The sequence below is a fragment of the Periophthalmus magnuspinnatus genome, chromosome 22, assembly GCF_009829125.3.
Source record: "Periophthalmus magnuspinnatus isolate fPerMag1 chromosome 22, fPerMag1.2.pri, whole genome shotgun sequence".
Classification (NCBI taxonomy): domain Eukaryota; kingdom Metazoa; phylum Chordata; class Actinopteri; order Gobiiformes; family Gobiidae; genus Periophthalmus; species Periophthalmus magnuspinnatus.
Genome location: NC_047147.1, coordinates 18,257,125 through 18,284,920, shown reverse-complemented (window position 1 = coordinate 18,284,920; position 27,796 = coordinate 18,257,125). Strand labels below are relative to the sequence as shown.

The window sequence follows — 27,796 nt, the reverse complement described above, 5'->3', positions numbered from 1 at the left end:
CTGGCCAACAAGGTGCACTCTGAAACTTTTCTTGGTACCTGCTTATCTCTATGGAGACAAGCAGATGTTAAATTACAAGTCAGATCTGTGTAGAGGCAATTCAGCTTACAGTAAGGACGTACGTTTGTCCTGGTGTTTTTTAGCAATATAAACGGTTGTAACTGAAGTAACGCTAAATAAGTTTAATGCAACACTGACAAACCAACACTATCTCCAAGCAGATAACGGACCGCTCCACCAGAAAAGTTGCACAGTGCTGCTTTAAAACCGTCTTGAAACACATCGTGGCACCTATATAGTACGTTCTGTGTGTGTCCCTGGAATATAAATGCTAGTGTCAAATGTAACCGCCCTCCACACTCATTAGACTATAGAGTTGTGCACTGACCTATTCACCAGGCTGTCAGCTAACCCACATAACACATGACTTCCCTTTCATAAAATACATGTTTCTACTATACACTGTGGATATCTGTACTGCACGTGTCATGTTTGTGATATTTTCAAGATGTTTTCAAGCATTTACTGCATTCCTCTGCTATATCTTCTTGTCATATTGTTGCTGTGTCCTCAGGCAAGACACCGCAGCCACCTTGAATGTCAATAAAGATGATGTAAAGATGAACGCATTGCTTTTAAAATGTAACTTGTAACTGGTGGAGGGACTGCTACCTGCTTGTTTCCCTGGAGATCATGTTGTCGCTTTGCTTGGAATGTTCCACTCTATCGTTTACACATCAGATTTGGGTGTTTTTCATGGCAAACAGCTATAATTGAGTCATACACTGGATAAAACCGCGGACAAAGTGAGTGTGACGTCACCTATAGCGTTTGGCTCCAGTCAAATGAAGCTCATCGAGGCTAGCAGCTATAGAGGCGAATTTGGAGCCAAGTTCTATATTTGGAATTCCAACTGCAAGTATCATAGCAACCAAACAGCCAATCTGGAGCGAAGCTGTTGAAGGTAACGCCTCCTCTCACGCTTAGCAACGCTGTCAATCAAACCTGTTGCTAATGCTAGTGGGAGCAACCTCGAGGAAAGAAGGCGCCTGATTTGTCTGTTATTAATGTTCATATCTTGAGTTACAGACACAATAGTGAAATAAAAACAACAAGACAAACATTTTAAGACCAAAATGACGAAAAATGTAAAGTGAATTGGAGCCAGAGTGGAAGGACCCGGAAGTACACCCATGATCACTTCCTATTTGGAACGAGGCGGGTCCCAGATTAGCTACGTCCATTAATATATACAGTCTATGAAATTAATAAATGCAAGATCGATCATTTTAATGCCGGGCTGGGGATCACTTCAGGCAAAGCAGTAACATCTCCATGGAGACACACAGACAGTAGACCCTCCTACTGAAATGTTACACAGTGCACCTTTAAATCAGTCAGTTAAGCTTAATCTCAGACCTTCCATTGCGTTTTAAAAGTTATTCGTAACTTCAGGGCTGTTTAAAAGTTTAGCACATTGTTGAAGCTGGCATATTTTTCTAGTTCTAGACATCTGCCACCTGAAAAACATTTTAGACAATGGACAAAGTTATATTAGAACGCCCACATGGCCAGAAACACCTGCAGCAAGATCAGCTCTCTGTAGCCCAAACTTTAACCAATTCTCTTTCGCTTTTGATTGTACAAAACCTGTTTATGTCAATGTCGGTGATGAGTCTCCTCAGTGTCTGTTTCAAACCACAGTGGAGAAATACTTTGCCCGCAGGCTTGGATCACCTTGACTAATGTCACAAAGAAACAATACCGCTAACTTCCTAAGATAGTGTAGCATATAGTGTTAGCATCACATTTAAAATGCTGTCTGATTGTCAAGAAAACCATATGCGTGCAGGTTTAGACAAAGGGAGTTGTGTTATAGTTATTGAAGTAGAAATTGAAATTGAATGAAAGGTCCTGTATATTTTGAACCACGAGTGAAGAACAGTTTTCACACTGTCTGGGATAGTCAAATGAATGAGTTTCCATATGGTTCTCACCCAGTAACATCTCTGATTGGATAGGAAAAACATAGCATAGCATATAGCAGGGGTCTTCAATTGCATTTTCCAAGTGGTCAGAGGGTTTCTGTCCGAGGGCCGGATGACGTAACTGCACCTCACTTTCATGTTTTATCCCTATAATATTCACAAGCAAATCTTAAGCAAGTAGTATAATTCAACAAAATCAATCTGCTTAAAAAAAAATAAATCATAACTACCGGTATATTCCTTCGTCAAGCCAAAACAAAGCACAGTGAACCTGAAACCAGACTTTAATTGTAATGCAGTGTCATAGGAGATCTAGGCCTAAACCAGGTTTAAACCAAGACCAGGACTAAAGCAGGTCTAAAATAGGACTAAAGCAGAACAAGGACAAGGACTATCAGGTCTAAACCAAGACTAACCCTTGTCTACAGCAGGTCTGTTCTGTTATGATTCTTTTAGGCCTTAACCACATCTTAAACACAACTAAATAAGGTCTGAACAAGCACTGAAGTTGAACTGAACCAGGACTACCCAGGTCTTAAATGTAAATAACTTGAAAATATCTGGTTCAGTTGATGTTAAACGCACAGTACAACAGGCTAAAACAAACAACTTTATTACGACATATACAGCTGTCTGTCCCTACCTCTTAATCGCACGTTATGCCCATTCAAACAGTGACACCATGGAAACACGCCGTCCAAATGCTGTCCTCCGATGCCTCTCCACGTAGCGCTCCTTGTTACTAAGCGGATTTCGCGCATTGGGGCGTTCACACCAAATCATCAATAAGCTTTTTATTTACCCTGTCTGCATTGCACAGGTGTAGCGTTTTCAGATGAACGGAGCTCCCTGGCCCACTGCGAACACCTGTAGAGACGCCGCAAAGTAGCACAAAGCTCCGCGGATGTGGCTAAAGCCCTGTATCAGAACATGCTTTCGAATGAACTGGTAGCCCCGCCCCCTTAGGCCCTTCTCTCAATTTAATGCGTAAACATGATACAAAAACAACCATCCAACAACGTCTCCGATGGGATCAAATTGTGCGACCCTGGTAACTGCTTCCTTGTGCTGTTTTTACAATGTACTATCTGGCGTAAAAAGGCATTGTCCTGACCTAGATCAAATAAAAGTCAGGTACAGGGCGTTTAACAGGTGCAGAATGCCTTTTAACATGAGAGAAATCACACTGTGAACCTATAAACGTCTGTGCCTAAGTCTATTGTAGTACACGCCTGTTTAGCGTACGCGTTCAGACCAGATGTTGTGCTCAACTGCATATCATATCAAGTATTAGACACATATGGCTAATCAAAGTTGTGTGAAGGCTATAGCTTCTTAAAATGCGTGGCCCATCTGTTAGCAGTAAACAACAAAGCCTATACCCAGTGAAGTGGAAGTGTTACTCTGCAATATGTGCCCACTATAACAGAGGCACAGACTTTTTACAATGATGTGACATTTATTTTATGTGGGGAAAAAAACAACAAATTAGGTGGATATTTTGGGATTTTTTTGTTACTCTTACTTGAGTATAGTTTTTGGCTACCCTACTCACCTCTGGTCAAAGGTCGGTTATGCATGTACGGGCAGGTCACTTAGTTGATGCTCACCCACTAACCTCAAAGTCTGACGTAACATACTGACATTGTGTCCTTGGGCAATTCACTTTTCTCACCTTACCTGTGTGAATGCAGTGTACGTATGAAACATGTAAAGCTTGCGTAATTGAGGCTAAAAACAATAGCTTCCTGCATTGATTTGAATGCACTTTGAATATAGATTAAAATGCGTCAATGAGGACAGGGGGTTGACTTTAAATTACCACCTGGTGACATCACAGAGTGAGGTCAAGCGTTTTGAGGAGATGGACCCGCGCTTCCTAAATATTAGCCGTATTACTTAAACATGCAGGAAGCGAAACACAACTTAAGCCTCCAGATGTGTTTTTGATAAGGAAACACTTTAATGGTTATGGTAATGGAAGAACGTCTTGAATAATATATTGCCTTAAGGTGAGACACTGCCGGTGAATAGTAAAAAATGTTACAGTTAGAGATATAATCTTGAATCTTCTTATTGTAGTTTACTTACATCAGTGCAAGGAAAAGCACATGTGACCAAGTTTACATTTCTGGCTTTGTTTTGGTGACAGAGAAGAACACAATGGAGCGCTGCCTGTATTACCACATGACATCATAAGGTGGAACGGAGTGTTTTCTGCTAGAGAGAAGAACTCAGCCTAAATATGCAGGGTCTGTGGGTGAAAAATGTGTGAATGAAACAAAACAAACTCCAGGTATGTTTGTGATGAGAAAACAACATTATAACATAAATCAAACATAGCGTACTATGGGCCCTTTAAGGTAGACTTTATTGTCCCTGTAGGAAAATTTGTCCTCTGCATTTGACCCATCCTTCAATGGGAGCAGATCTTGAGCTGGTCATGGTCAGGACAACCTTAGGTGGGTTTTTGTGCATTTTTTGAGTTAATGAGGGGAAAAAAGTGCCCAGGAGACCCACCCAAACACAGAGAGAACATGCAAACTCCACTCTTACAATTAGATATCAACAAATCCTCTACAACACATCAAAATCTTGATAGAGAACACATATTACGCATTTCTGTGGCTTTAATTCCCTTCTAAACATGCTTTTGGTCACCTTGGGATAAGTATTTCACATTTCTAAATTAATATGCAAACGGAGGATTTTTGAGTGCTCAACGAAGACTACTTTAGATGCAGTGGATTAATGAAACACGCGTGAATGAATCAAAATACAACTCCAGGGGACAACGTTTTGATTAAAAGCTCAAAAAAGTCAAGTTTTGCATAATATGTGTTATTCAGTGGTAGAAAGTAACGAAGCACAAGTGGTAAAGTACTGTAAGTATAATTGTTAGATATCTGTACTTTACTTAAGTAGATTTTACAGCGGATACTTTCTACTTTTACTCCACTACATTTTAGAGCAAGTATCTGTACTTTCTATTCCGCTGCCTTTTTAAACTGGACTAAAAACTAAAAAGTATTTTTCATATGATTTGAGGATTTATTTTAACCATGTTCGTGGTAACATCCTGACTAAAGTTTTCAAGTTCAAACTTCAGCTTTGAGCAAACAAAAATAAATACACAAAATTCATTAAAAAAATGTAGGAAAGAGTCATATTGTTACTATTGGCAAAAATATGTCCCATTTTTAATCAATATCACTACATTTACCACTTTAACAAATGAACAACACTTTTTATTCTTAAACAGGTACTAAATAGATTTGTTCATGTGATACTTTCACTTTTACATGGGTGTTTTTTTCCTCCTGTATCTGTACTTTTACTTAAGTCACAAAATTGAGCACTTCATCCACTACTAGTATTATTAAAGTATACAATTGTGAAGTTTATTTGTCATGTTGTTCTGTCTAGGTCAAATGAGGAGAGATCAAACTGACCAAATACAAAGACAAGCTTGATATATATATATAAAATATAAAATTGTAATTCTTGTTCATATAGATGCAGTAACCACGTATATTCTTAATGCCTCTCCTCTATGTGCGGTAGGAGCTATGCAGTCTGGCCCTGGCTTTAGCTCTGCTCTGCTCATGACCTCATTCTGTATCGCGTTAGCCTCCATGTTTGTGTACCCTATGCAAATATCTACATCTGCGCCGCGTAGGAGCACAAAGCCCATCCCAAATCATCAAAAAGTACCAACCCCGCAGAAATATTTTACACTTTTATCACATTACGAGACCACGTTAGCAAAAGGGGCCCGCGCCAGAAATAGCAAACTGCAAAAAGCCCGTTTTCATACATCCTTGTTGTGAATGTGTGCTCTGTGTTACGTAAGGGCTAATTTGATAATGGATTTCAGGGAGGCTGGATCGATATCAGGGGGTTAAATGAGTACAGTCAAGTACAGTATCGCTATCTGGAAAATCAATCATGTTAATTGCCTTTTTAGATCTATACGCAAATCGTTTATGAATGCCTAAGTAAACTCATAATGCCACAGAGGTGAGACAGGATATAGAGTTTCCTCGTTTTCCTCGTTTATACCGACTTTGAGCTATCGTTGGTAATGTCACTTTGAAGTAAAACTGTTGACTATTTTGGTTGATAATTTTAAACAGCGGGTATTTTTACTTCTATTACTACTTCTACTTTTGAAAATGCTGTATTATATGTAATGCTATATGTATGCTCGGACAATGACTCCCATCCTTGTGCGCTCCATGCTGCCCATTCAGAGCGCTATCACAAAACAATCACCATGCGTTTTGTTACTGAAGCTACTGCATCAGATTTGTGAAGTTGTAGTGTATTGTTTTATTTCAACACAGTAGAAGTTGATTTAGCGTAATGTCCCCTCTTCAGATGATTCCAACTTTTGAACTTCTTGCACCGCTACTTCTGTCAGGATTTAGTTTTGATCACTTCCTGTTTCAAGCACGGCGGCTAGTACGTTTGCTATGTCCATTTATATATATTTATATATCTATGGTCAGGATACAAAACTCTAAATGAAAACTCAGGTGTTACGTCCAACTGGTTATTTGAGAAGTATTTTTTACCAAGTTTTAAAGCTGTAATATGTAACTTTTCTAGTGGGGGATTTGGCACCTGCTTGTTTCCATGGAGATATATAATTTGTGATACTGTGAAACATATCAGCATATCAAAGCAATCTCCCTGGAGACAAGCATGGAATGGGCCATCCACACGACAAGTTACAGAGTGCACTTCTATTATGGTTTTCTTTTTTTTGTTTTGTTTTGTTGAATGGCAGGTCTTTCCTATTTGAATGTATTTTTGGTAACTCCATCCCCCTGAACCTCAAGCCTCCTGCCATTGTCCTTTGGGCCCAACTTACCTCCATATGAACCTGTTTGTGCGACGATGGTATTGTTGGCAGGACTATCATTTCTTCATGTTAGCTGCAACGAAACAGAGCAAAGGATCATGGTCTATGTAGTTCCCTGTGCTTGTTTACCACAACAAAACAGCATTTTTGAACCAAAACCTACCATTTAAAGGCCCCATATTACACTATTTTCTGATCTATGTTACAATCTTGTTTTCTCATCGCAAACATACCTGGAGTTGTGTTTTGTTTCGGTCACACATTTTTAACAAACAGACCCTGCATATTTAGGCATAGGAGTTCTTCTCTCAAGCAGAAAACGCTCTGTTCCACCTTGTGATGTCATGTGGCAATACAGGAAGTGCTCCACTGTGTTTTTAAACTCCACACACCTTTACTACAATCATTTGGATTATTTCAGCCGCCAATCTCGACTGAACAAAAGGTAAAAGGAGCTGTTGACTTAAGAACTACCACTTCATGACATCACAAGGTGGAACAGGGCATTTTGAGTTTTGAAGATGTAGGCAGTGTAGGAGTTACTCAAACATGTGTGAATGAAACAAAACACAACTCCAAGGATGTTTTTGATGAGACAAGAGTCAGTTTTGTGTAATATAGGACCTATAAGTAATTGTAAAAGTCCATTATAATTTTTTTGAAACAGGGCATTCTATTTCACAATATTATATGCATCTGCGCTTTGAAGCCCTGACCAGCTGCATAATTGAGCCATGTTTTATTTATGTAACTGTTAAAATGGAGGTTCACGGGAGACATAGTGGACTTGCTGTGCTGTGTTTAGTTGCAATGTGCTGGACTAGAGTCATTTAGTGATCTGACGACACGAAAAGAACATTCAGCGCGTAACATTAGCCTGCATCTGTCTCCCTCTGCCTGAGCGCTCCCCAGGGCCAAATTAAAAAGGGCACATGCGAATCGCAAAAGCACACTTGATGCTAAGACACTATGAAAGGAGTGTGTAGGAAAACAAATACGAAATTAGAGCAAAAAGACTCACGCTCTTTAGAAAATAAAATACTTAAAGAGGGTTATTACGCGAAATCGACTTTTTTGGAGCTGTCTACCATGTTAACGTTGTTCCCTCATCAAAAACATGCCTGAGGAGGGTTTAAATGTCATCCATGCATGTTCGAGTAATCTAGTGATCTCACGACAATTCTCCTTACAGTACTAAAGCTTGATACAAAACTGGTGCACTGGTGGTGGTCAGAGGGGCAGCCTTGTTTCCATCACTCTGCTTATCGTCAGCTTGCCCCGGTTTGGTTTGGAAACTAAATCTTTTTCTATTGCGAGATGGGGTTAGCGCCTTGGTGTGAATGTGCATGTTATTAACGGCATTCTTTTTTATGTACACCCATTTCGTGCGTGAACTTCAGAGACAAGTTATTTGTTTGGTTGATTGAACGGTTGGGTTTTTGAGCTCAAAAGTTGAATGGAGAGGGCATTTGTAGTGAATGATCTGTGTGTGTGTGTGTATAATCTTGCTTTTTCTATACAAAGACACTGTTTACTTGTACTTTTCTGTGTGTATAGTTGTTATTGCGTCTTAAAACTGCGATTTCAAAGAGTTTTTATCAGTCCTCACACCACTTTCCCCTTTATTCAACTAATCGATGTACAGGGCATGTCTTTATTCTATAGGCCCACTACAACCCTACTGATTTCCCAATAGGCTCTGTACACAGCAACACGCTAGCTAGCTCACCGTGTCTCAAACATGGATCTAATGAAATAACTGGATAGGGTATTGCTAGCTTAGAGCCATCTTGAGTTGGATTAGTGGCCACTCATTGGTACTACAACGAAGAAATCCATCCTGCTTAGAAAGGATTTTTCTCATAGAGCGCAATGTAATCACAAACGGCAAGTGTTTGGCTGACAGAGACTGACAGGGCACCTACAGCGTTCATAAAAGTTGAATTTTGTCACAATTTTGTCACCTATTTTCAGATTTATGGATCATACCTGGACGACTGAGGGATTACACAAGAACATATTTTCATGAGCTTTTTCTCAGCCCAAAATCGGTCTGTTGTCTTAAAAAAAAACAAAAAACAACACTTTGTAATTGTTAGCTTTGATTACACTCTATATTTACTAGCTAGGCGCAAACTCTGATTGGTTAGAGCGGTCACATGGTACAACATGAACGAGCTTGTGAGCGATGTGAATGAGCCCAACTGTCATGAACGAGCTGCAGGTTTAAAACATGGTTCAAAAGCTCCTGGAAGCATAAACAGTGTAACTTATCATTTGTAATTTATTTATTATTCCCTTGTTTCCTTTGCGGCCGCTCCGCTCGCTTTCTTCACGCAAAGTCTCATGGGCGGTAGCTCAACTGCGCATGGTCGATGGGTAGGGCAGGACCAGATATACCTAGCCGCTAAACTAGACTAAAAAGTCTAAACTAGCGACATGCACCATTGAGCACGGCCCATTCTCTTCAACGGGTGGCCATGTTTAGACCCCAGGGCTTGGTCTCAAAGCTGTCACTTACACAAACTTCTTAAAATTTACATGAATGAAAATAAAGATGACCCAATTATTTGTATATGTAAAATACTTCAGTTTGTGTTGTTGTTTTAATATTTATTATACCTCAAAATATACCACAAATGTCTCTCTTTCTAAACATCGACGTGTCCTCTGGTGAAGTATTAATTTTATTTGCGTAGTGTTTAACATGTTGTCAGTGACATCCACCCGCAGCTCCCTGTCCACTCCCTTATCTCAAAATATTTATCCCTTTTGGTGTGACTTTGCAAAAAACCTCATAGAGATAAACTTGGACAGGAAGTACAGACAGAGCACAGAGAATATTTGGACAGTAAAGTTGACCTCTATTACTATTCCTCTCCTCTTATCCCCTCTTGTACGTCACACGCGACATATAAAAACGTATCATAGTTTGTTTCCCTCCCAGTATCTACCCCGCTCCCTCTCTCCGTAGTACACTGCTGTTTGCCTATCACTCCAGCAGACACACCACTTTCCTCCATTCTTACCACCCTCAATAGACCCTTTTCTGGCTATTACAACCCCCCCCTCACCCCCGCCACAGACACACAAGCGGCCTGTTCTCGAGGGGTGAAGAAGAAGTGGCCCTGGGAATTATGGGAAATCACTATCTGAACCAGCATCGACAAGCCAAGGCCAAGCGGGTAAACTATGGAAGTAAATTACGCCAGGCGGAGAACTGTAAAATGCACTGCAGCCAACCGAGTGCTATCAGAACAGAGCAGCTTGTGGCCACTGATAATGTAAGCATGGTTAATAGGCGATAGAACAGCAGTTTGGGCTAGTTTAAAGGGCCTGGATCCAAATATTTTTTTCATATATTTGAGCAAACTTTGTCTTGCCCCAGGACATCCATATTGTTTAAGGAGTCTCTTGAGGTCAAAATAAGTCTGCTGCCTGCTGTCTGCATCTAATTAGACAGTGTTTTAATGTGCTCACGGTTAGCATGCTAGTTGTAGTTAGCATTACGGTGACAGCAAAAGTGAAAGTTGTGAAAGGCGCTTATAAACTCATGTAGTAGTGGCAATTAATTTCCATAATCGACTCTATAATCTCTTCAAGAAAAACATATTTGTATGTGACATGACTAGAAAAAAAATGTAATAAATGACACTACTTTTTTTGCTGTCTTTACATTACGTTGGATTACATGTTTTGCAATCTTGTATAAATGAATCAAATATGTTTTTTGTACATTTAAGACATTTAAATAGAGGTAAACAAGAAATGGGTTGTTTATAAAAACACAAACACATCTGCACTGATACATGTATTTTTTTAGTAACTGTTACTTAATTGCAAGTATTTTCACACTAAACTGTCACTTAAAATTGTAATCCAGTTCTAGTGATCATCTATGTCCATGGAGAATGTTCTGAAGTATGCGTCTAACTTTATATTTCCATAGAATCATGCAACATACATTTACTTGTCGCTCTTCCCTCCACCTGTGAAACCTCGTATTGACCATTATATACGTTTGACCTTTCTCTTATTAATAATCGAGTATAGACCACAGTGATGGATCCATTTTTGTAAACTGTGATATTATTTATGTGTTAGTCCTGCCTGCTGCCTGTTCACAATACTCACCACATTTATATTTATAAGGTAATCTGGATTTCTGGTCAGGGCTTGGCAGGGACATAAGGTTACTGTTGTTTTTCTTCCCTGGGTGTCGCGCACTCTGCAGAACAATGCTTGTACCGAGTTTTTTTGTTTAGAAGAATGTCTGGCCTCACGCGGTAGATGCTAGCTATTTGTCACGGTTTAAAAGGTAGTCCAAGCCTCCTCAGGTAGATTACTGTTATTTGGTAGTAATTAGCGGTCCTGCTGGTTTTATTCTATTTAAAACAATTGGCTAATCAGTCTCCTATAGATATTTTCAGGACAATTTAAACTAAAATGTTGATTGAATACCATGAAAATATTGAGGTAATTACAATAGATTCACTTCAGTTTCTGGTATAGGGTATGCCACCTGCTTGTCTCTATGAAAATGCTCCACAGTATGGCATTTTCCTTATTTATCCTGCGTTTATTGATTACAGGTATTTCTATGGCTAAACAACACCCTGAAAAACATGCATTCTTTGGGCGATTGTCTCCATGGAGATACTGTGGAGCATTATTGGCAAAGCAATAACATGTTCATAGACACAAGCAGCTGGTGGACACTTCACCAGAAAAGTTACACAGTGTACCTTTAAATAATTAATAACAGCAGTGCTAATAGCCTTCCTAGTTTGAGAATGAAGAAATATGAATTGAGAACAGGGTTTTCTAATTTGTCTGTCTGGAGCTGTTGTGGCTATGTGGTATTTAGTCCAGCAATTTCATTTAGATATTACAAATCACCCGTGGATCATTATGTTATAGTTTGGACGTTTTAAATCACAATATTCATCTAAAGCAACTTAATAAAAGAGGCCGCTGACTTCTGCGTTAGAAAACCGCAGTGTAATGGGAGATGACGTCCCGTAAACAACAAAGAGCCGTGCAGCTGTCAGCACCTCTGATAGTTAGCTGCACATCATGCTAGCGAGCTGCTGATGTTTTTTTTGTTTTTTTTTTCATTTGTACCAAAATGACAATTAAAAAAATAAAACTGGAGAACCAAGTAAATAAACCGCAGTGAGCGTGTATTTGTGGTGAAAAGGGGATAGATCGGAGCAATGACATCTTGAATCCAGAAGTATAAAGATTACTCAAACATGCACAAACCAATCTAAATACAATTTCGAGACTGTAAATGAGAAGAGGAAACCGCTCGAACGTGGTCAATTTTGCAGAATAGGTCCGCTTTAACAGCATGTAATTAGTAAACATTTGCTATGAACCTTTTGCACAACTACACTTCAGCCCGTCTATACAGTATAAACAACAATAGCCTTTAACCGCTTCAAGTGCAAACCTCAACGATTCTAATGCTTCCTTCATTTGCTTGTAAAGTTGTATTTAAAGGCACCGGCACATTAGCTCGGCATGTTTTGTAAAGTGGAGGCATTGGCTTAATGTCTGTATAATTCTGTTAACATGCACTGTAATGTACTTTTTATAGCCCGCCAAATTAACTTACTATACCAGCAGTCAGTTACCAAGCAACAGTAGTAACATCACAACACAAAACCACGTATATAATTGCACATAATATAGGCCTGGTTCTATGAGGTACGAATGAATAGTTTTGGATGGTTTAAGTTAAAACAGAGAGGCTTAAACATTAAAGAGGAGGAGAAGATGAGGAGGCTTTGAAATAGGGTGGAGATAGTGCGGTTGGTTTGAGAGGTGACTGAAAGGGAAAAGTAGCAGGCTGTGAAAATACAGGAAAATTATCTTACTGATTGGAATAGGTCTTTAGGTTTTTTTTTCAAGACGCTATGGTAGCTGAGCAGCTCGTACGGCGGGAGTTTTATGTCTGGAGTTTGCATGTTCTCCCTGTGTATAAAAGTGTGCTTCATTTCAGCTTAAGAGAAAATTTACATCTACAATCCTTATAGTTTATTCTCAGCTAGAGACAGGTCAGAATTCTATGGTTTAATTTGCTGTTTAATTGTCAGATTGCAGATGTTTTGACCTGGTTTATGGATAATATCTGTGTAATTACTAGGCCTAGTCACATGAAACAAAAACTGGCAGAAATTTCAATACTTAGTGTCATTATTCCACCCCAAAAACATGACTTGAAAGGACTTTAAGCCATAAGGTTATCATGGCAACTTTGTAGAGTCTCTAACCAATGATGGGCATAAATTATAATAATCATAATAATCATAAATTTGGATATTTCTTTCAAAAACACAACAATTTTTAAATCTGGCCAAATTTCAGATCCTTCGTGCTTCTGTGTCGTACAGTGTCAGGGCGTTATGAGCTGCGGTTACCTGCTCACGATGAATGCACGGCTGCTAATGGTGCGTTCTGCGGGATATCAGACATGTTTGATATTTGTGGTGAGTCGTACGGTCCGAGCGCCGCTGAAGCTGAGGTAGAGCAGCGTGTGCAGGTAAAATACAGCAGCAGGGATGTAAACACAGCTCCGGTGGCTGGAGCGAAGGGCAGAGGTGAGTTGGGCCGATCAGCATCTGACACGTCTCTGAACACATCGCCGCACGCAGGAGAGTTCTGTGGCAAAGTGACAGACGTTAAACAAAGCAGTGCTAATGTTAACAGTGCCAATACTTTGCTAACTCTGATGTTTTGGGAGTTCAAAAACGTGCATATGAATGGATGGAATTGAATTGGTAACAAATTGGACCGTATTAAAGATTTATAAAAAATTTGAGTGTGGAGTTTACAATAGGGCTGTCAAAAGTATCGAAAATCCGATTCTAATTGATAATAAAACTAGTATCAAACCTGGATATTAATTTGAGCAAGTATGGATACTATAAAAGTCACATTCTCAGGACAGAAATTAACCTTTCCTGAACGGCTTTAGAATGATCTTGAGCTGTAACAGAACAAGTATAAGACACATAGACTAGTATATGCTCATGTACCACTATGGAACATACCTGGACGACGAGAGATTATCATCGTGGTATCGGAATGGGAACTGATTATTGAGCCTATTTCTTAATATTGACATGGAATTTGAAATTGTAATATTGCGGCAGTGCTAGTTTACAATATATCCTGTCATGATCACTTCCACTCGGGACACGTTTCTAAAACCAATCATACCGCACCTGGCAGTTACATGTGTCAAAGCAGGGCTCCTCTTTCTCCGCGTTGACGGACAAGCTGACAGTCGATCTCTCACTTGGCCACCAGGCGTAAACCAATCAGAAACATGCCCGACAGATGCTCACCAAACAGACAGAGGTAGAATTTCCTCGGGGACTGAAATAAAAGCAAAGAATTACGGCGGATAGCACAGTTGAACGGCTCTCTGCAGATGTACGAGAGAGTTCGTGAGTCATGAAAAAGGGATGGCATTTTGGGGAGTGTTTTAACTGAAATGTCATCGACTTGTTTAACTCAGAATAACCTCCCGATGTATGTTAATCTCCAGTGGTGTTGTAGACAGGACTGCAATAGCGCAGTGGCAGAGTGGTTAGCATTTTGCTGGTTCAATTTGAAGATTGTTTGAGGTTTCGGTGGGGAGTTTGCACATTCTCCCTGTGTCTGGGTAGGTTCTATGTTCAACTTAAATATGCAGAAAAGGCTAATTATAACTACGATTGAACCAACAGCTCAAGATCTGGAGATGGTTCCCAGAATACTGTCCCAGGATGGGTCAAATGCAGAAGAAAGAATTCTCCTTAACAATATATTTAAGTATAAACTAATTGAGTCATGCAATGTTCCTTGTTCTTCTGTAAAAAAATCAGTAACCTTCAAATTATTCATTCAAGAAAAACAAAAATACAAATCTTTTATGAAGCAACATCGAGCAAAAATTCAGGCAAATCAATCATATTTCCATGGAGATAAACAAGCAAACAGAAAAGTACACCTTTAAAGCTACAGCCAGAGCACATGAAATGGTCTCAAGACTGCAGTACTCATAGCTCTGGGAAAAAACAAACAAACAGGTATCTCATTTTCCTCACATTTGCGCATGTTATTTGGCCCATAGTTGGTGTTCATGGCGTGATGTCAGCCTGCGGGGTGTACTTAGACGGGCCCCGGGATCTGTGGATAGTCCTGTCCCCTATAATTACTAATGGGGCCATCACAGATATGTCCTTATATGGGCGTTTGACTGTGCGTAAACAACAGGAGCTGAGTCATAATGAAGTAGCTCATGCAGATACGATGGGTTTTAAATTGAAATTTGAGTTGGTAAGCATGGTTAGTTATTCAGCCATTTTATCCATTCTTCCATAGCATAACTAGCACAGAGGATCGACCATTTTCAGGGATTTCAACTGTTAACCATAATGTTGTTTTCTTATCAAAAACATGGGCCTACCTGCAGTTGCGTTTTGTTTCATTTGCACATGTTTGAATGGCGTTTTTATGTTTTTAAAGTACATTAATATTTACCTGTCTCATTCTGATCATTACAAGTGTCAAATTTCCGTTGCTTTAGATGAATCTCAACAGTAAAGCTCGCTAGCTACTGTTTATAGCTTCATTTGAACCGCTTCACTGAAAACACAACTGAATTATTTTAGGCCTATACTTTTTATACACATATTAATTGAAATTGTAAAACGTGAAATACTACTTTAATAAAAATGTTGTAAAATTGACTTCTACGGTAGTTTGGTCTCAAAGTGTTTTCATAGCACGCTTGTTTTGAGTTATGCAGATTAGCCACATGCTTCACAGAACACAAAGTGAGACTGTGCGGTGTTAAAATTACTGCGAGAACCAAGTTTGCTAAATGATAAACTTACTTCACTCTAAAGGCGAAAAAAAAAAAGTTTTGCTATTTGTCTGTGTTGGCAATGAGCTCAAATGAGAAGAAAATCAATATATCATCTAAAACTCAAAAAAACACATTTGAATCACTCTTTTGATCAGAATAACAAGATGAAAACATTTATGACAACTCTGAAATGAAAACCGTCTGGTTAGCCGTAGTGCCCAGCCTGGTTAGCATGGACACAGGGAAAACGCCAAATTAAATGTAGCGATTTACCTCCAAAATTCCTGATCAAAGACTGTTCAGCCCAGATCTGTCTGAAGATGTTAGCATACACAAGCTAAAAACAGCTTAACCTGCACTTATGTGAAATCTATGTCAACACATTTTGATGTTAATATTACTTAAATACAGATTAGGTACGGAAGAACGTGTATATAGAGCTTCAGGCCAACGTTTTCAGCTATCGTCCTACCTTATTTTTATCCATCTGCTAATAATAGATGTATAGGCTATCTAAAACCGGTGTTGTATTCAGCATTGATGTTTACAGTATAGGCCTTTATTATAAATTAGAGGAACATGCATTGCGACTATTCACCTTATTATGGAAGTTGCCGTGGGCGCCGCCATCGTCGTTCAGGTTGTATTATTTTGTATATTGCCAATCTTGACAGCAAATATGTTTTATAGGGACTACAAAGCTGTTTTAAAGCCTCCCAAAGAATCAAGGCAGTGTTTTACTTTTTAGGGCGCATGAACATAGAACATTTTAAACAAATCAGCAAAACTTTTTCTAAATTCTCTATTGAAATCAGTGGGATTCCTGCTTCACCGAAAGTGCTACCACAAAGAAAGCGGGTTTAGTCGCATTTACAGCTAAAGTTTGTCATTGGTTTTTGTTTTGTTTGAGTAATTACAATTTATTATCTCTGTATCCTATAATTCTGTATGTCTTGTAATAGATATAGCACACCTTTGTAAAATTTAGAATAAAGCCAATATAGGAACTGCAAATGAACAGCAAATACATTTTTCCCTTGTTCAAAACAGCTGAGGGCTAATTGACTTGAAACAACTGTCCTAAGTTACCTAACGGTCCAATCACAGCCGCTAATTTGTACCACGTGCGTCCCAAATGCGGAAGAAATGTCCCCTCAAAATTATCCGTATCATTCAGAACAAAATATGTAACTTCTTTTACCTCCGATATATGAGTTTAGTGCTTTGCCATGTTTGTTTTGACATGAACAGACCGTGTGTTTCTCTGATTGGTTAATCCGCCTGTCAATCACCCAGCTGAAATCGGGGAGGCTGGACACTGTTCCAGAATCAAATTCCATCCATCCATTTTCTTCCGCTTATCCAGGGGCCGGGTCGCGATGGCAGCAGTCTAAGCAGGAACTCCCAGACTTCCCTCACCCCAGTCACATCCTCCAGCTCCTCCAGTGGAACCGCAAGGCATTCCAAGGCGAGCCGAGAGACATAGACCGTCCAGCGTGTCCTGGGACTTCCCCAGGGCCTCCTCCTGGTGGGACATGCCTGGAACACCTCCCCTGTTCCAGAGTCAAATTATTATTGGTAAAGTGTGTGGTTTTGGCTGGCCAGACTATATAGTTTTTAATTCAAAAGCTGATATTTATTTATATCCCACCATGCTAACGAAGCTAACGTTCTCTACCCACTCACTGACAGCAAAATATGTAGGCTAGTAGCTTACCTGTGCTTATTTTGATCTAGACTGAATAGCTAATTAGTCCCAATCTTGTAATTTGTAGCTTATTGACATTGCTAGTTTAATCGCCAGCGCAAAACAGTGAGCCCCTTGCTAATGTCCCCACCCACTTATTGACAGCCCAAACATGTTAACTCAGTTTCCAATTACACTAGCTTGTTTCTTTTTTTTTTTTTTTTTTTGTGATTCATTTCAAACACATGCATAAAATTAGCATGATGTTTACTAGCTCCCTGGAAGTGCACCATCGCTAACAAGGCTAAACATATGAGTCAGAAGAGCCGTTTGCACAATAGCTGGAAAAGTGATTCTTTCATGTAATCCGCTTTGCCGTTTTTTTCCTGAATATTCCGAGTTTGTATAGAGAATCAATGTTTAGAGAGGAGAAGTGGATTTGCGCACACCTATTGGATTACATTACGTTTGCTTGTTAAAAGGAACAGTGATATTTTCAGTGGAGTTTTCCTGAGTGCTCCGTGAATGAGCTTCGTGTTGTCAGCTGCTGTAGTGCACGTTGTGGAAGGCTCTCGTGGGAGTTGACTATTGAATCGGACACATCTATTTCCATATCATTGAAGCTTCACATAGCACTTCCATTGACTGAAGGCGTCCATACGTAATAGAGGAAGAGGCAGCGCAGCGTTAGAGACATGCTACGCTAGCTGTTGTTTGGGTCTAGCCATTTGTGGAAGAGTAGACCTTGAAATTATGTTTTGACAGATTTTTTTTTGTTTTAGTTGATGTTTGAAAAGAGGTTTTGTTGGTGTGTCCTTAGACCTGTGTTAAGACTTATCCAAATAGTGACAGGTAGCATTTTTTTTTTTTATAGACCTTTTAAAATAGTACATGGGCATATGTCAACAGAACGTTCTAGATTTCATAATGACGTTAAAATGAATAGACTGTATAAAGAAGTGGACTGAGTGAGCGTGACGTTGCCCATACTGTTTGGCTCCAGTCAAATGAAGCTCATCGAGGTTAAATTGGAGTAACGCGCCTTTCTGCCCGCACCGCTGGCTTGGCAAAGGCTGTCAACCACACGTGTTGCTTATGTGACTTGAGTTACAGGCAATAGAAAAGTAAAAATCAATCATTTTAAGACCACAAATCGATCACTTCCTGTTTGGAACGCGGCAGCTAGCGGGTTAGCTATGTCCATTTGTATATACAGTCTATGATTTTAACATATGTTCAATGAATCACTGACATTAAATCTAACTATGTTTTTTTAAGCAACAATTTTGAGTTTTGAGGCTAGTAATGTCAGTTTTGTTGTTTTTCTAATACAAAGGAAAGGAAAAAATATGTCAGACGTGTATTTGAGCTTCACAAAAACTATAATTTGTGGTTATGCAGGCCTATGTAATATATCGGTAGATGAAATGAAAAGCATTTGTGGTTAGATCATCCCATCAGACCCAGTGCATATTGTCCTTGGTACATTTTCATATGAATTCGGTGTGTTAGAGTGCACGGTCGGAGGGATAGACGGCACATATTGGCAGCCTTGGTAATGCTCTGTAAAGCTTTCTTCACCTTTGTAGCCTATAGCCATATTCAGCTTCCTGTTATATGCAACATTTTGAGCACTTTTTCCCCATTCAAATGATATAATATTTAGATGAAAATTGCCAATTCTGAAGCATCCTGAAACCCATGGATAGGTGCAAAGATATACCAAATTGCTAATGCCCACTTTAGCCTCCTCCAGTCTTCCAGTGGAGTGAGCTAATCCCTTCGGCGCTCGCGGCTACTTTTAAAGATAATCTATAAAACGGCTGGTGCTGCTTCTTCAATAATTTTAGCAAAGAGCTTTTGATTTGGAAGGTCTGGTCCTGTCAGTGGAGGTTAATGACTACCCGCACTGCGTTTAAAAAGTAGGTATTTTATTTTTGATGGAGTATTAGCAGCTAACACAAAACATATTCAGATCACCGTGTTACCTTTTATTGTTTTGAAAATGCTACACTCGCTGAAAGCAACGTATTAACATGTTTTATAAGTTTCACTTTTGTTTTTGACGTTCTGAGTCCCTCCTCCCGCAAGTCACAACCCCTTCAGAGCGCTATCTCAACACAATTGGGGTGCATCCCGCTACCGAAGTTACATCGCATCAGGTTTGTGAAGTTGCTGTGTGCAGTTTCATATCACGCTTTTATATATTTATGGAGAATTGTCGTGTGTCATGTGAGCATTGGGACAGAATCTCACAGCTAACCCATAAGGATGAAGTTTGAATAGGGTCCGGGAAAGATCACTAAATTATTGAAACATGCGGATGACATCTAAAACCTCTTCAGGCACGTTTTTGAAAAAAAAAATAAAAATGTGCCTAATACCCCGTCATTAAAAAGATCAAATTGACATGTGCATAAAAGTTTAATCATAACCTGACAGGGGACGGTGTAAACACTTCCTAGTCACTAAACATGCCTAAGAGGAGCAGAGCACGGCATTAAGAGTCACCGCCTTACATGACCCGCTAAATGTCAAGGGCGGATTTAGCTTAGCGCTGTAAAGGGGCTTTGATAGCGCTGATTTGAATGTAATTTGTTAGCATTACTCGCTCTGTATAAGCAGATAATGTATTCTTTAATCAAGTGGGTTTTGCACCACTTATTTCCATTCTGGGTTTCAGCACTAGCCTATGCATACAGTGAGTCATTTGTGGAGCGCAGTATTGTAGTAATGGTGTTTTGGACTGGACCCAATTTGCAAGCTATTTATGAGCTTGCTTGCGTTCATGTTTTTTCTTTTGTTTTTTTTCACTCCTTTTACCGTGTCTGTGATTGGACTTTACCTCATCTTGGTAATGGTATCTCTAAAATGGGTTTTTGCAAGTATGAGTACTCTATGGCAAAACATATCACAATGTCCTTACAGAATAGATCAAAATGTATTACCAGCCATTTTTTCTTCCCTATGTAAGGCCTATCTGTGTTCCCATGTGTCTGTGTCCCAAGATGACAGTCCATTCAAATCAAGAGATTACAATGTATACTATTGTATATACTGTCATATATTTAGAATTTTCCTCATTATATCCCTAAGTTTTCACCTGTCTTTCAAAAGTCATGTATGTTAGATTGCATGCAGAAGTATTCTTTGGGCCGATGTTGTTCTGCCTAGAAATTAAAGTTGAATTTTGTGTATTACTACTGTACATTATTACATCTTAACTGGATTTGAGGAAAGGGGTGATCAGCACTATGCAAAATATTCTCAAATCATCAGAATATCTGCTTTGGTGCTGATGAGGCTCGCTCAGATTTAACGTTCCACACTGCACACTGCATTCTAATCCCTGCGCACAGCCAAGTTTCATCTGCGAGGAAGTAGTGGCACTGACCTCATACTAATGCAAAATCTATATTACTTCTCTACTTTCTTGGAAGAGCACTTTATCCGACCCAGTGATAAAAGATACAGTTTTGAGTCTTGAGGGAAAACAGAATGAACTGTTTGCCCCGCCCACTTAGTCCCTTCATTCACTTTGATGTTGCACCATGACAGAGAGCAACTGTCTGGGATTGTCACTGGCATTTATCTAATGTCTATTCCTGGCAGTTGCCTCTTTACAGTTCTCATTCAATAAAATGTCTTTTAACATTTATCCATTCATCCATTTTCGTCCACTTTATCCGGGGCTGAGTTGTGGAGGCAGCAGTCTGAGCAGGGCGGCCCAGAGTTACCTTTCCACACACACACTTCGTCCAGCTCTTCCGGGGGGATCCCGAGGTGTTCCCAGGGCAGCTGAAAGATATAAGCCTCCTTTCCACTGGCATGGTTCGCTTCGGGCCGCCTCGGAGCGGGTCTGTTTGGTGCACCTCCCTCCAACAAAATAGCGTTTCCATGCCCCGAGCACGGCTCCGGGTCCAGGAGCTCTGCTCCAAACATTACAAAAGTTTTCATAATAAATAAATTCATATTTGAATTATACTCATAATCATAAGGCCCATTTCAGCTACTCACAAAAAGACATTTAGTAGTTTAGTTGCACTGTGAGACGTGGCTAAAGCTAGTGTCAACACAAAACTTCCGGTTTATAGTCAGCTTTTTCTGCATTTATTTCACTTCTCTGCACCTCTACACTGCGTTTGAACCTTTATGAAATGCATTGGGTTTGGCTCATGTTGGATGCATAACACAGTGGAAACATTATATTTTCAATCTTTATACGCGAGTGCCGTGCATCGATAAACAGGAAACAGCTGTTGCATAAAATGTGTTTTTCTGAACAAGAAGAAATAGAACTAGGGTATTACACTTCTGTGGGTAATTAAATGCTAACACCTAACATATTTAGAGCACCATGTTGACTTTTATTGTTTTGAAAATCCTATATCCACCGAAAACAACGTATTAACATGTTTATTAAGTTTCACTTTTGTTTTTGACGCTCTGAGTCCCCTCTCCCTTTGCACCAGGCACTTTGCTCCCCCGTTTCAGAGCACTATCACATTGAAACTAGTGCATATCGCGTCAGGTTTGTGGAGTTGTAGTGTATTGTTGTGTATCACGCTTTTGTGTATTTATGGAAAATTGCCGTGCTGGAGCATGGGCAATGGCTCTTGCACAGAATCTTACAGCTCAATTTTCTTTTGCTATAGTAGTAGTAGTAGTAGTAGTAGCAGTAGTAGTAGTAGTAGTAGTGATGAAGATTTGAATGTGATGACTAGCTATGATTTGGACACATCGCAAAAAAAAAACAAAACAATAAATATAGAAGTTGAATACAGATGGAAAAATAAGTTTGGCTTAAAGTGTTTGTTTTAAAGCCATTGGGGTCTCACAATTAGCTCAACGCACAAACACTCCTCATGCTAATCAAGACAATAAGAGTTGTTGAGGAAAATAGATTTTGACAAGTGGACTTTTCAGCCCGGCACACAGCACTCAATTAAGCCATGTCTCAAAAACAGATTGTGAAATACAAAATAACAATGCTTTTTCTCACAGGACTGAACTCTTTTGGAAGACATCTTAATTACAATTTTTCTGACAAACAGTGTGAAGATTTGCAATATATTTTTCAAATCAAGATTCAGTTCACAGTGTTAAACCTTGTTCCCTCTTTGGTATAGTGGGTGTAATGAATGTCTCTACCTTCAGTCACCCCATTTCTCGCTACAGTTGTCTTATCTGTCTTTCTCTTGTGTCTTCTAGGTGGACCTCCAGCAGAACCCCTGGGAGTGCGACTGCGGAGCCACCTCGCTGAAGCGCTGGCTGGAGGGGCTGAGTGCCGTGGTGGTGGTGGGTGAGGTGGTCTGCCATTCCCCAGAGAAGACCAAGGGCGTGGACCTCCGCTCGGTGTCCATGGAGCTCCTCTGCCCCGAGATGGAGGAACTGGAGGAGCAAGAAGACCAGACCCAACAGGAGGAGGGACAACCACCCACATCCACCACCCCGGAAAGAGGCATTTCCGTGGACTACTCCAGCGAGGTCCCTGGTCCTGTCAGCCCTTCTACGAAAGACTCCATCCCGTTATCTGTGCTCGTGCTAAGCCTTCTGGTTCTTTTCGTTTCGGCGTTCTTCGCAGCGGCCGCTCTAATGGCCTATGCGCTGAGACGTAGGGACAAGCTTCCATTCCGTCGTCAAGGAGAAGTCGATCTTGCAGGGATCCAAATGGAATGCGGGATTTTCACTGAACAAACCCATCATCATCACCACCACCACGGAATACCAGAAACTCCCCCGCTACCTGCCACGGAACACAGCCACGTATACGACACCATCTTACCGCCAGAAGCTTCCACCCACATCTACAAGGAGGACCAGGACCCCGCGGTGAAGCAGAGAACGCTACCGCTAGAGGGCGCTAGCGAGATCGAAGGAGCGTACCGTTCCACTTCCGAAAAAGACAAGGAATGGTCCCTAGAGGCAGCGTCAGCCCCTATTAGCACCGTAACAGGTGCGGTGGGACCCCTCGCTGGTCTCCACGGAAACGGCATCCTCTGTCCGACCGTGATTGACAGCCAAGGCCCCACTCCGAAGGTGGAGCTGGTTGACTGCTTGTTCAGAATCCCCAATCCAGGTGGCTACGCTAGGCCACCCCCACGATACCCACACCACCCGGACTCAACCGCGCAGGACGCCAGGGGTGAGCCAGCGCTGGTGGTGACGACTAGCAGCTCCACAGGGGGCAGTAGCGAGCACGTGGCGAGGCTGCGGACCAAGCCGGATTATATGGAAGTACTGGATCGCTCCTACCAGTTTTAACATGTCAATTTTAGGAGATTGAAAAGATTTGGATTAAGGAGGTAGTTTGCAATCCCACCTCTGGCGTAGATCTTCCGGGACTTGAACAATCGCACATAGAATCGAAGTGTGCAGGATTGTTGGGAATATACAACACTCAAAAAGGAAAATAGCCAAGTGCCTTATAGCATTGAGCAGCCAGCAGTGTGGTCAATGCTTATTTTTCTACGAATACAGATCTATTTATGTAAACAGAGGTTTGACTACGGAGCGGACGGGATGCCGGTGGGGAATCGGAGACGGAAAACAATCAAAGCAAGCAGAATAATTGCATTCCCTGGATGAGCCAAAAATAAGAATACCCCAGTCAATATCGGACCTCTTTGTATGCATATCACTTTATTTCATCTCATACTGTTAGCCTGATTTGAGGTTTGAATTTGTTACCGGGATAGAGTTAGATAAGGGACTTTTCAGACCACACAGGAATTATCAGTTGTTGTGAATATTTCCATTTTATTTGTTTGATAAGAACTTTTTTCCCCCCAGAAACGCGAGCGGAGGAGATACAGAGAGACTTCATGACAAAGGATGCCTTTTGGATTTTTTTTTAATCAGCCAGACTTAACGGGGCCATCTCGACCCCACAATCCATCTTTTCTTTGTGGACAATGACACGCAGGTTATTGTATTGATTTTTAGGTATTTCTCGCAGGGGGAAATAGAAGGCAAAAAAAGAAGAAAAAAAAGGACAAAACCAGAACGGATAAAGGCTTTTACTTCTGAAAAAAGACACTTCTATCAACTATTATCTTTTATGGAGGTATCTTTTTATGCGTTCATCTCCTACCAATAGTAGAAGCAGTTGTGAATATATTTATTCATAGTTTTTTGCGTGTTGAAGCTCTCCTCTTATGGGATCATGTTATAATGTATAGGATGATTCTGCATCTGGTTCAGCCTTCTTACCGCCAACCCACGAAATACAATAAAGGGTGCTATGTAAAAACGTTTGCTATCCTTTCTTTACAAGTTTTTATTTTGTATTCGATAATCCTTATAGACAGAGATGTGTCGAGTAGCCAAAAATTATACTCAATTAAGGATAAAAAAATTATTTGGGAAAACTACTACTCAAGAGTAACTTAAAGTAATTTATCATGTGGTTCATGTAATTGGAAGGACATAACATGAAATCATTTACAAAATCTGCAACTAAATCATATCTGAAGGAGCGGTAAAAGAAACACTACAGTTCAAATAATTTCATATTGTCAACATAAAGCTTTTATCACTTGTAGACTCACAGTCGCAGAGCTGGGTAGTACTCTGTTGCATTTACTTGAGTAAACTTTTATTGAAATTGTACTTTTGTAGCAGCATACTTCTACTCCTGCTCAAGTAATGTTTTTATTGAAGTAACAGTACTCTAACTTGAGTAAAAGTTTTGGTTACTCTTCCCACTGTGAGTAAGTCTACAAGTGACAAAAGTTTTATGTGACAATGTGAAATGATTTGAACATTTGTGTTTCTTTCTCCTTCAGATATGATTTAATTTGTCAAATTTTTGTCTCAATCCTTTTGAAATACCAGATTTTGTGCATTAATATTTTGTCCTTTCAATTACATTATCCTTAAATTCTAATTCAGATGTTCAAAAGTTACTCTTTAAGTTGCTCTTACTTGAGTAGTACTTTTCCTAAATACTTTTTTTACTCTTACTTGAGTAATTTCTTGGATTACTACTTTGTACTTCTATTTGAGTAATATTATTTTGAAGTAGCATTACTCTTACTTGAGTATAATTTTTGGATACTCTACCTACTTCTGTGGAAAAGTTATCAAAACCTTTACTCAGGTAAGACCACTGTTATATCACTAAAAATATCACTATTGTTATATTAGTAGGAGTAAAAGTATGCTGTACAATTACTCAAATAGATGTAACCAATCAAAAACTTAAATGAAAGTTATATTTGCCAGGCGCTTCTGAGTAAATGAAGTGGTTTGTGCTGCAGTGGTGAGAAAATGAACATTGTTTATGCTCGTTTGACGTTCCAAAAAAGAGGAAGAGACGGGGCAGACAAGACGACAGTAGCTTCATACATTTTAAACATTCCGACATTTGGGGCCACTCACTCTTTCAAGTCACCAGTGTTGGCTGTGATTAGACAATGCGAGCAGTGGTTTTAATCCTCCCCAGGCATGAGCTGAGAGACAGGGGACGGGAGAGGGGCTGCTGATAGGAACCTGGCATAAGCAAAAGGATAGAATTTATGTCGGAAGAAAGAAAACTGCAGCTAGCATTTCATTGTCGTGTTGGCATATGCCAGTGTGACAAGAATGAAAAGTTTTGTTTTTCGAAAAAGGTATGGCAGCTAAAGAGACAGCAAGAAAACATGGTGAGCGTGCTGTTCTTGGTAGTGTGGAATTTCAAGTAAATGCAAAAAAAAGTTGACAGTAAAATGTAGCACCGTTTGGATCTTTTTACCTTTGCATGATAATAGTTCATTAAAAGTAGCCAAAAAGTAGCCAAAATCAGATACTAAAACTTTGAGCAGGTATCAATGCTAAAAAAAGTCGACTTCACAGGAAAGAAATGAAGTGGTATCGAGTGTCAAGCCTATTCCTTAATATCAAAATAGAGTTTGCCATTTTAGTACCATGACAACACTATTGCATTTTACATATTTAAAGTGTGTTTTGTTTCACACATGTTTGCAAGAAATGATTGATTGATTTGGAAATTTTAATTCTTATAAGCAAATGAAATGAGGAAGGTACTCGTCCATACACTGTCAGTTAACGTTGCAGCTCTTGAAAATCTTTTAGCACAAAGCATCTGTCTCTTAGGGTTGTGATAGCAGTAGCCATGTATTTTCAAAGTACTTCACTAGTCACTCTTGCTAGCAAAAAAGATTAGACATAAAGAACCTAGAAGGAAAATTGACAATTGCAGTTTCCAAATTTGGCGTATGAATGTTGTTGGCAAATAGTAAATTATGATTTGTTGAGTACTCTACTGGTGAAGGGTCCGCCACCAAATGTTTCACAGTATGGTATTTACCTTACCTTATTGCCATAGAGACAAGCAAGTAACACGTCCAGGCCAAGTTACACATCAGCTCTTTGGAGAGGTGCATCTTTGAGTAATAAAAACACCTGCAGAACAATACATGCTAAATGGGACAGGTTTAATGTAGCTTTAATATGGAACATTCCAGAGAAAGCAATAACATCTCCATAAATACATGCAAGTGGCGAACTCTACGGGAAAAGTTATGGAATGCAGCTTTAATGTTATTTCTATCACACACTCAAAGGTGGGTGAAGTGCTTTTCCCAAAAACACAGCAACTATATGCAATCCTGTTAGCTGGGGCTGTCTTTGTGGATTAGTAACATTCCTAGAAGTAATAAGTAGTCGGCGACAACCTAAAAAGCAAGTCTGTAGCAGTATTTTTGCTTAAGGAGAAATCTCATTTCCCCCTCTTCTAGTTCCCAAAATTGTTCACTGTACCATATTATTTTAGTGACTGCTCAGCCTTTTGTTTTGGCAGCGTGACGTGGTATTGATTCGAGGGTGGAAAATATTTTTTGCTCAAAGACGAGAAAAAGAGTATTGTCCAAAACAAGTCTTATTCTTTCTAATAGCTGTTTCCTATTATCACGCTAGGGGAGTTCTACATGTATGTCTATGGTGGAATGTTCAGAAGTTACTATGGTAACACTGTGCACACCTTAGCAAACACTGCCAAAAAAGATTAAAGTCTGAAAACTTCAGTAAAATACAAAATGGATTTAAACGGCACATTTTCCAGAGCCTGTGATCAAAACTAGAGTTCATGGTCCTGTTTATTTGTTTATCTTTTTAACAAAAAAAGGTGACAGCGACTAATTGAAAAACTGTTGGCTAATGCTAGCTACCTTGTGTCTGTAATTTAATTTGAAAAGGGATTATTTAACAGCACAAATCAGCTCATCTGTTGTACTTCTCCAGCTAAATCAGTAATTTCTGGTCAGATTGTGTTAAAACAAAACTCAAATTAAATTCTAACTTGAGTAACAGAGCTTCAGACTGAGCAGCTCCTCCTTGTCCAAAAAAATCTAAAATTGCAGATCAAAAGTATAATTAAATAGTTACGAAAT

General features: G+C 39.7%; 2 protein-coding genes across 2 annotated transcripts in view; both read left to right on the top strand.

Moving 5' to 3' along the window:
* crlf1a (cytokine receptor-like factor 1a) overlaps window positions 1-2,874 on the top strand; it is a 227,773-nt gene extending 224,899 nt beyond the window's left edge. Inside the window, exon 10 of the transcript XR_008649196.1 lies at window positions 2,864-2,874. The gene's annotated coding sequence lies outside the window, so the exon portion shown is untranslated. The remainder of the gene's footprint in view (window positions 1-2,863) is intronic.
* The window catches only part of LOC117390995 (SLIT and NTRK-like protein 3), an 80,124-nt gene extending 55,509 nt beyond the window's left edge, over window positions 1-24,615 (top strand). The window contains exons 8-9 of the mRNA XM_055230916.1: window positions 22,617-23,642; window positions 24,198-24,615. Of these exons, the coding sequence (XP_055086891.1) occupies window positions 22,617-23,642; window positions 24,198-24,233 (1,062 nt within the window). The 3' untranslated portion in view covers window positions 24,234-24,615. The remainder of the gene's footprint in view (window positions 1-22,616; window positions 23,643-24,197) is intronic.
* Window positions 24,616-27,796: the final 3,181 nt, after the last annotated feature.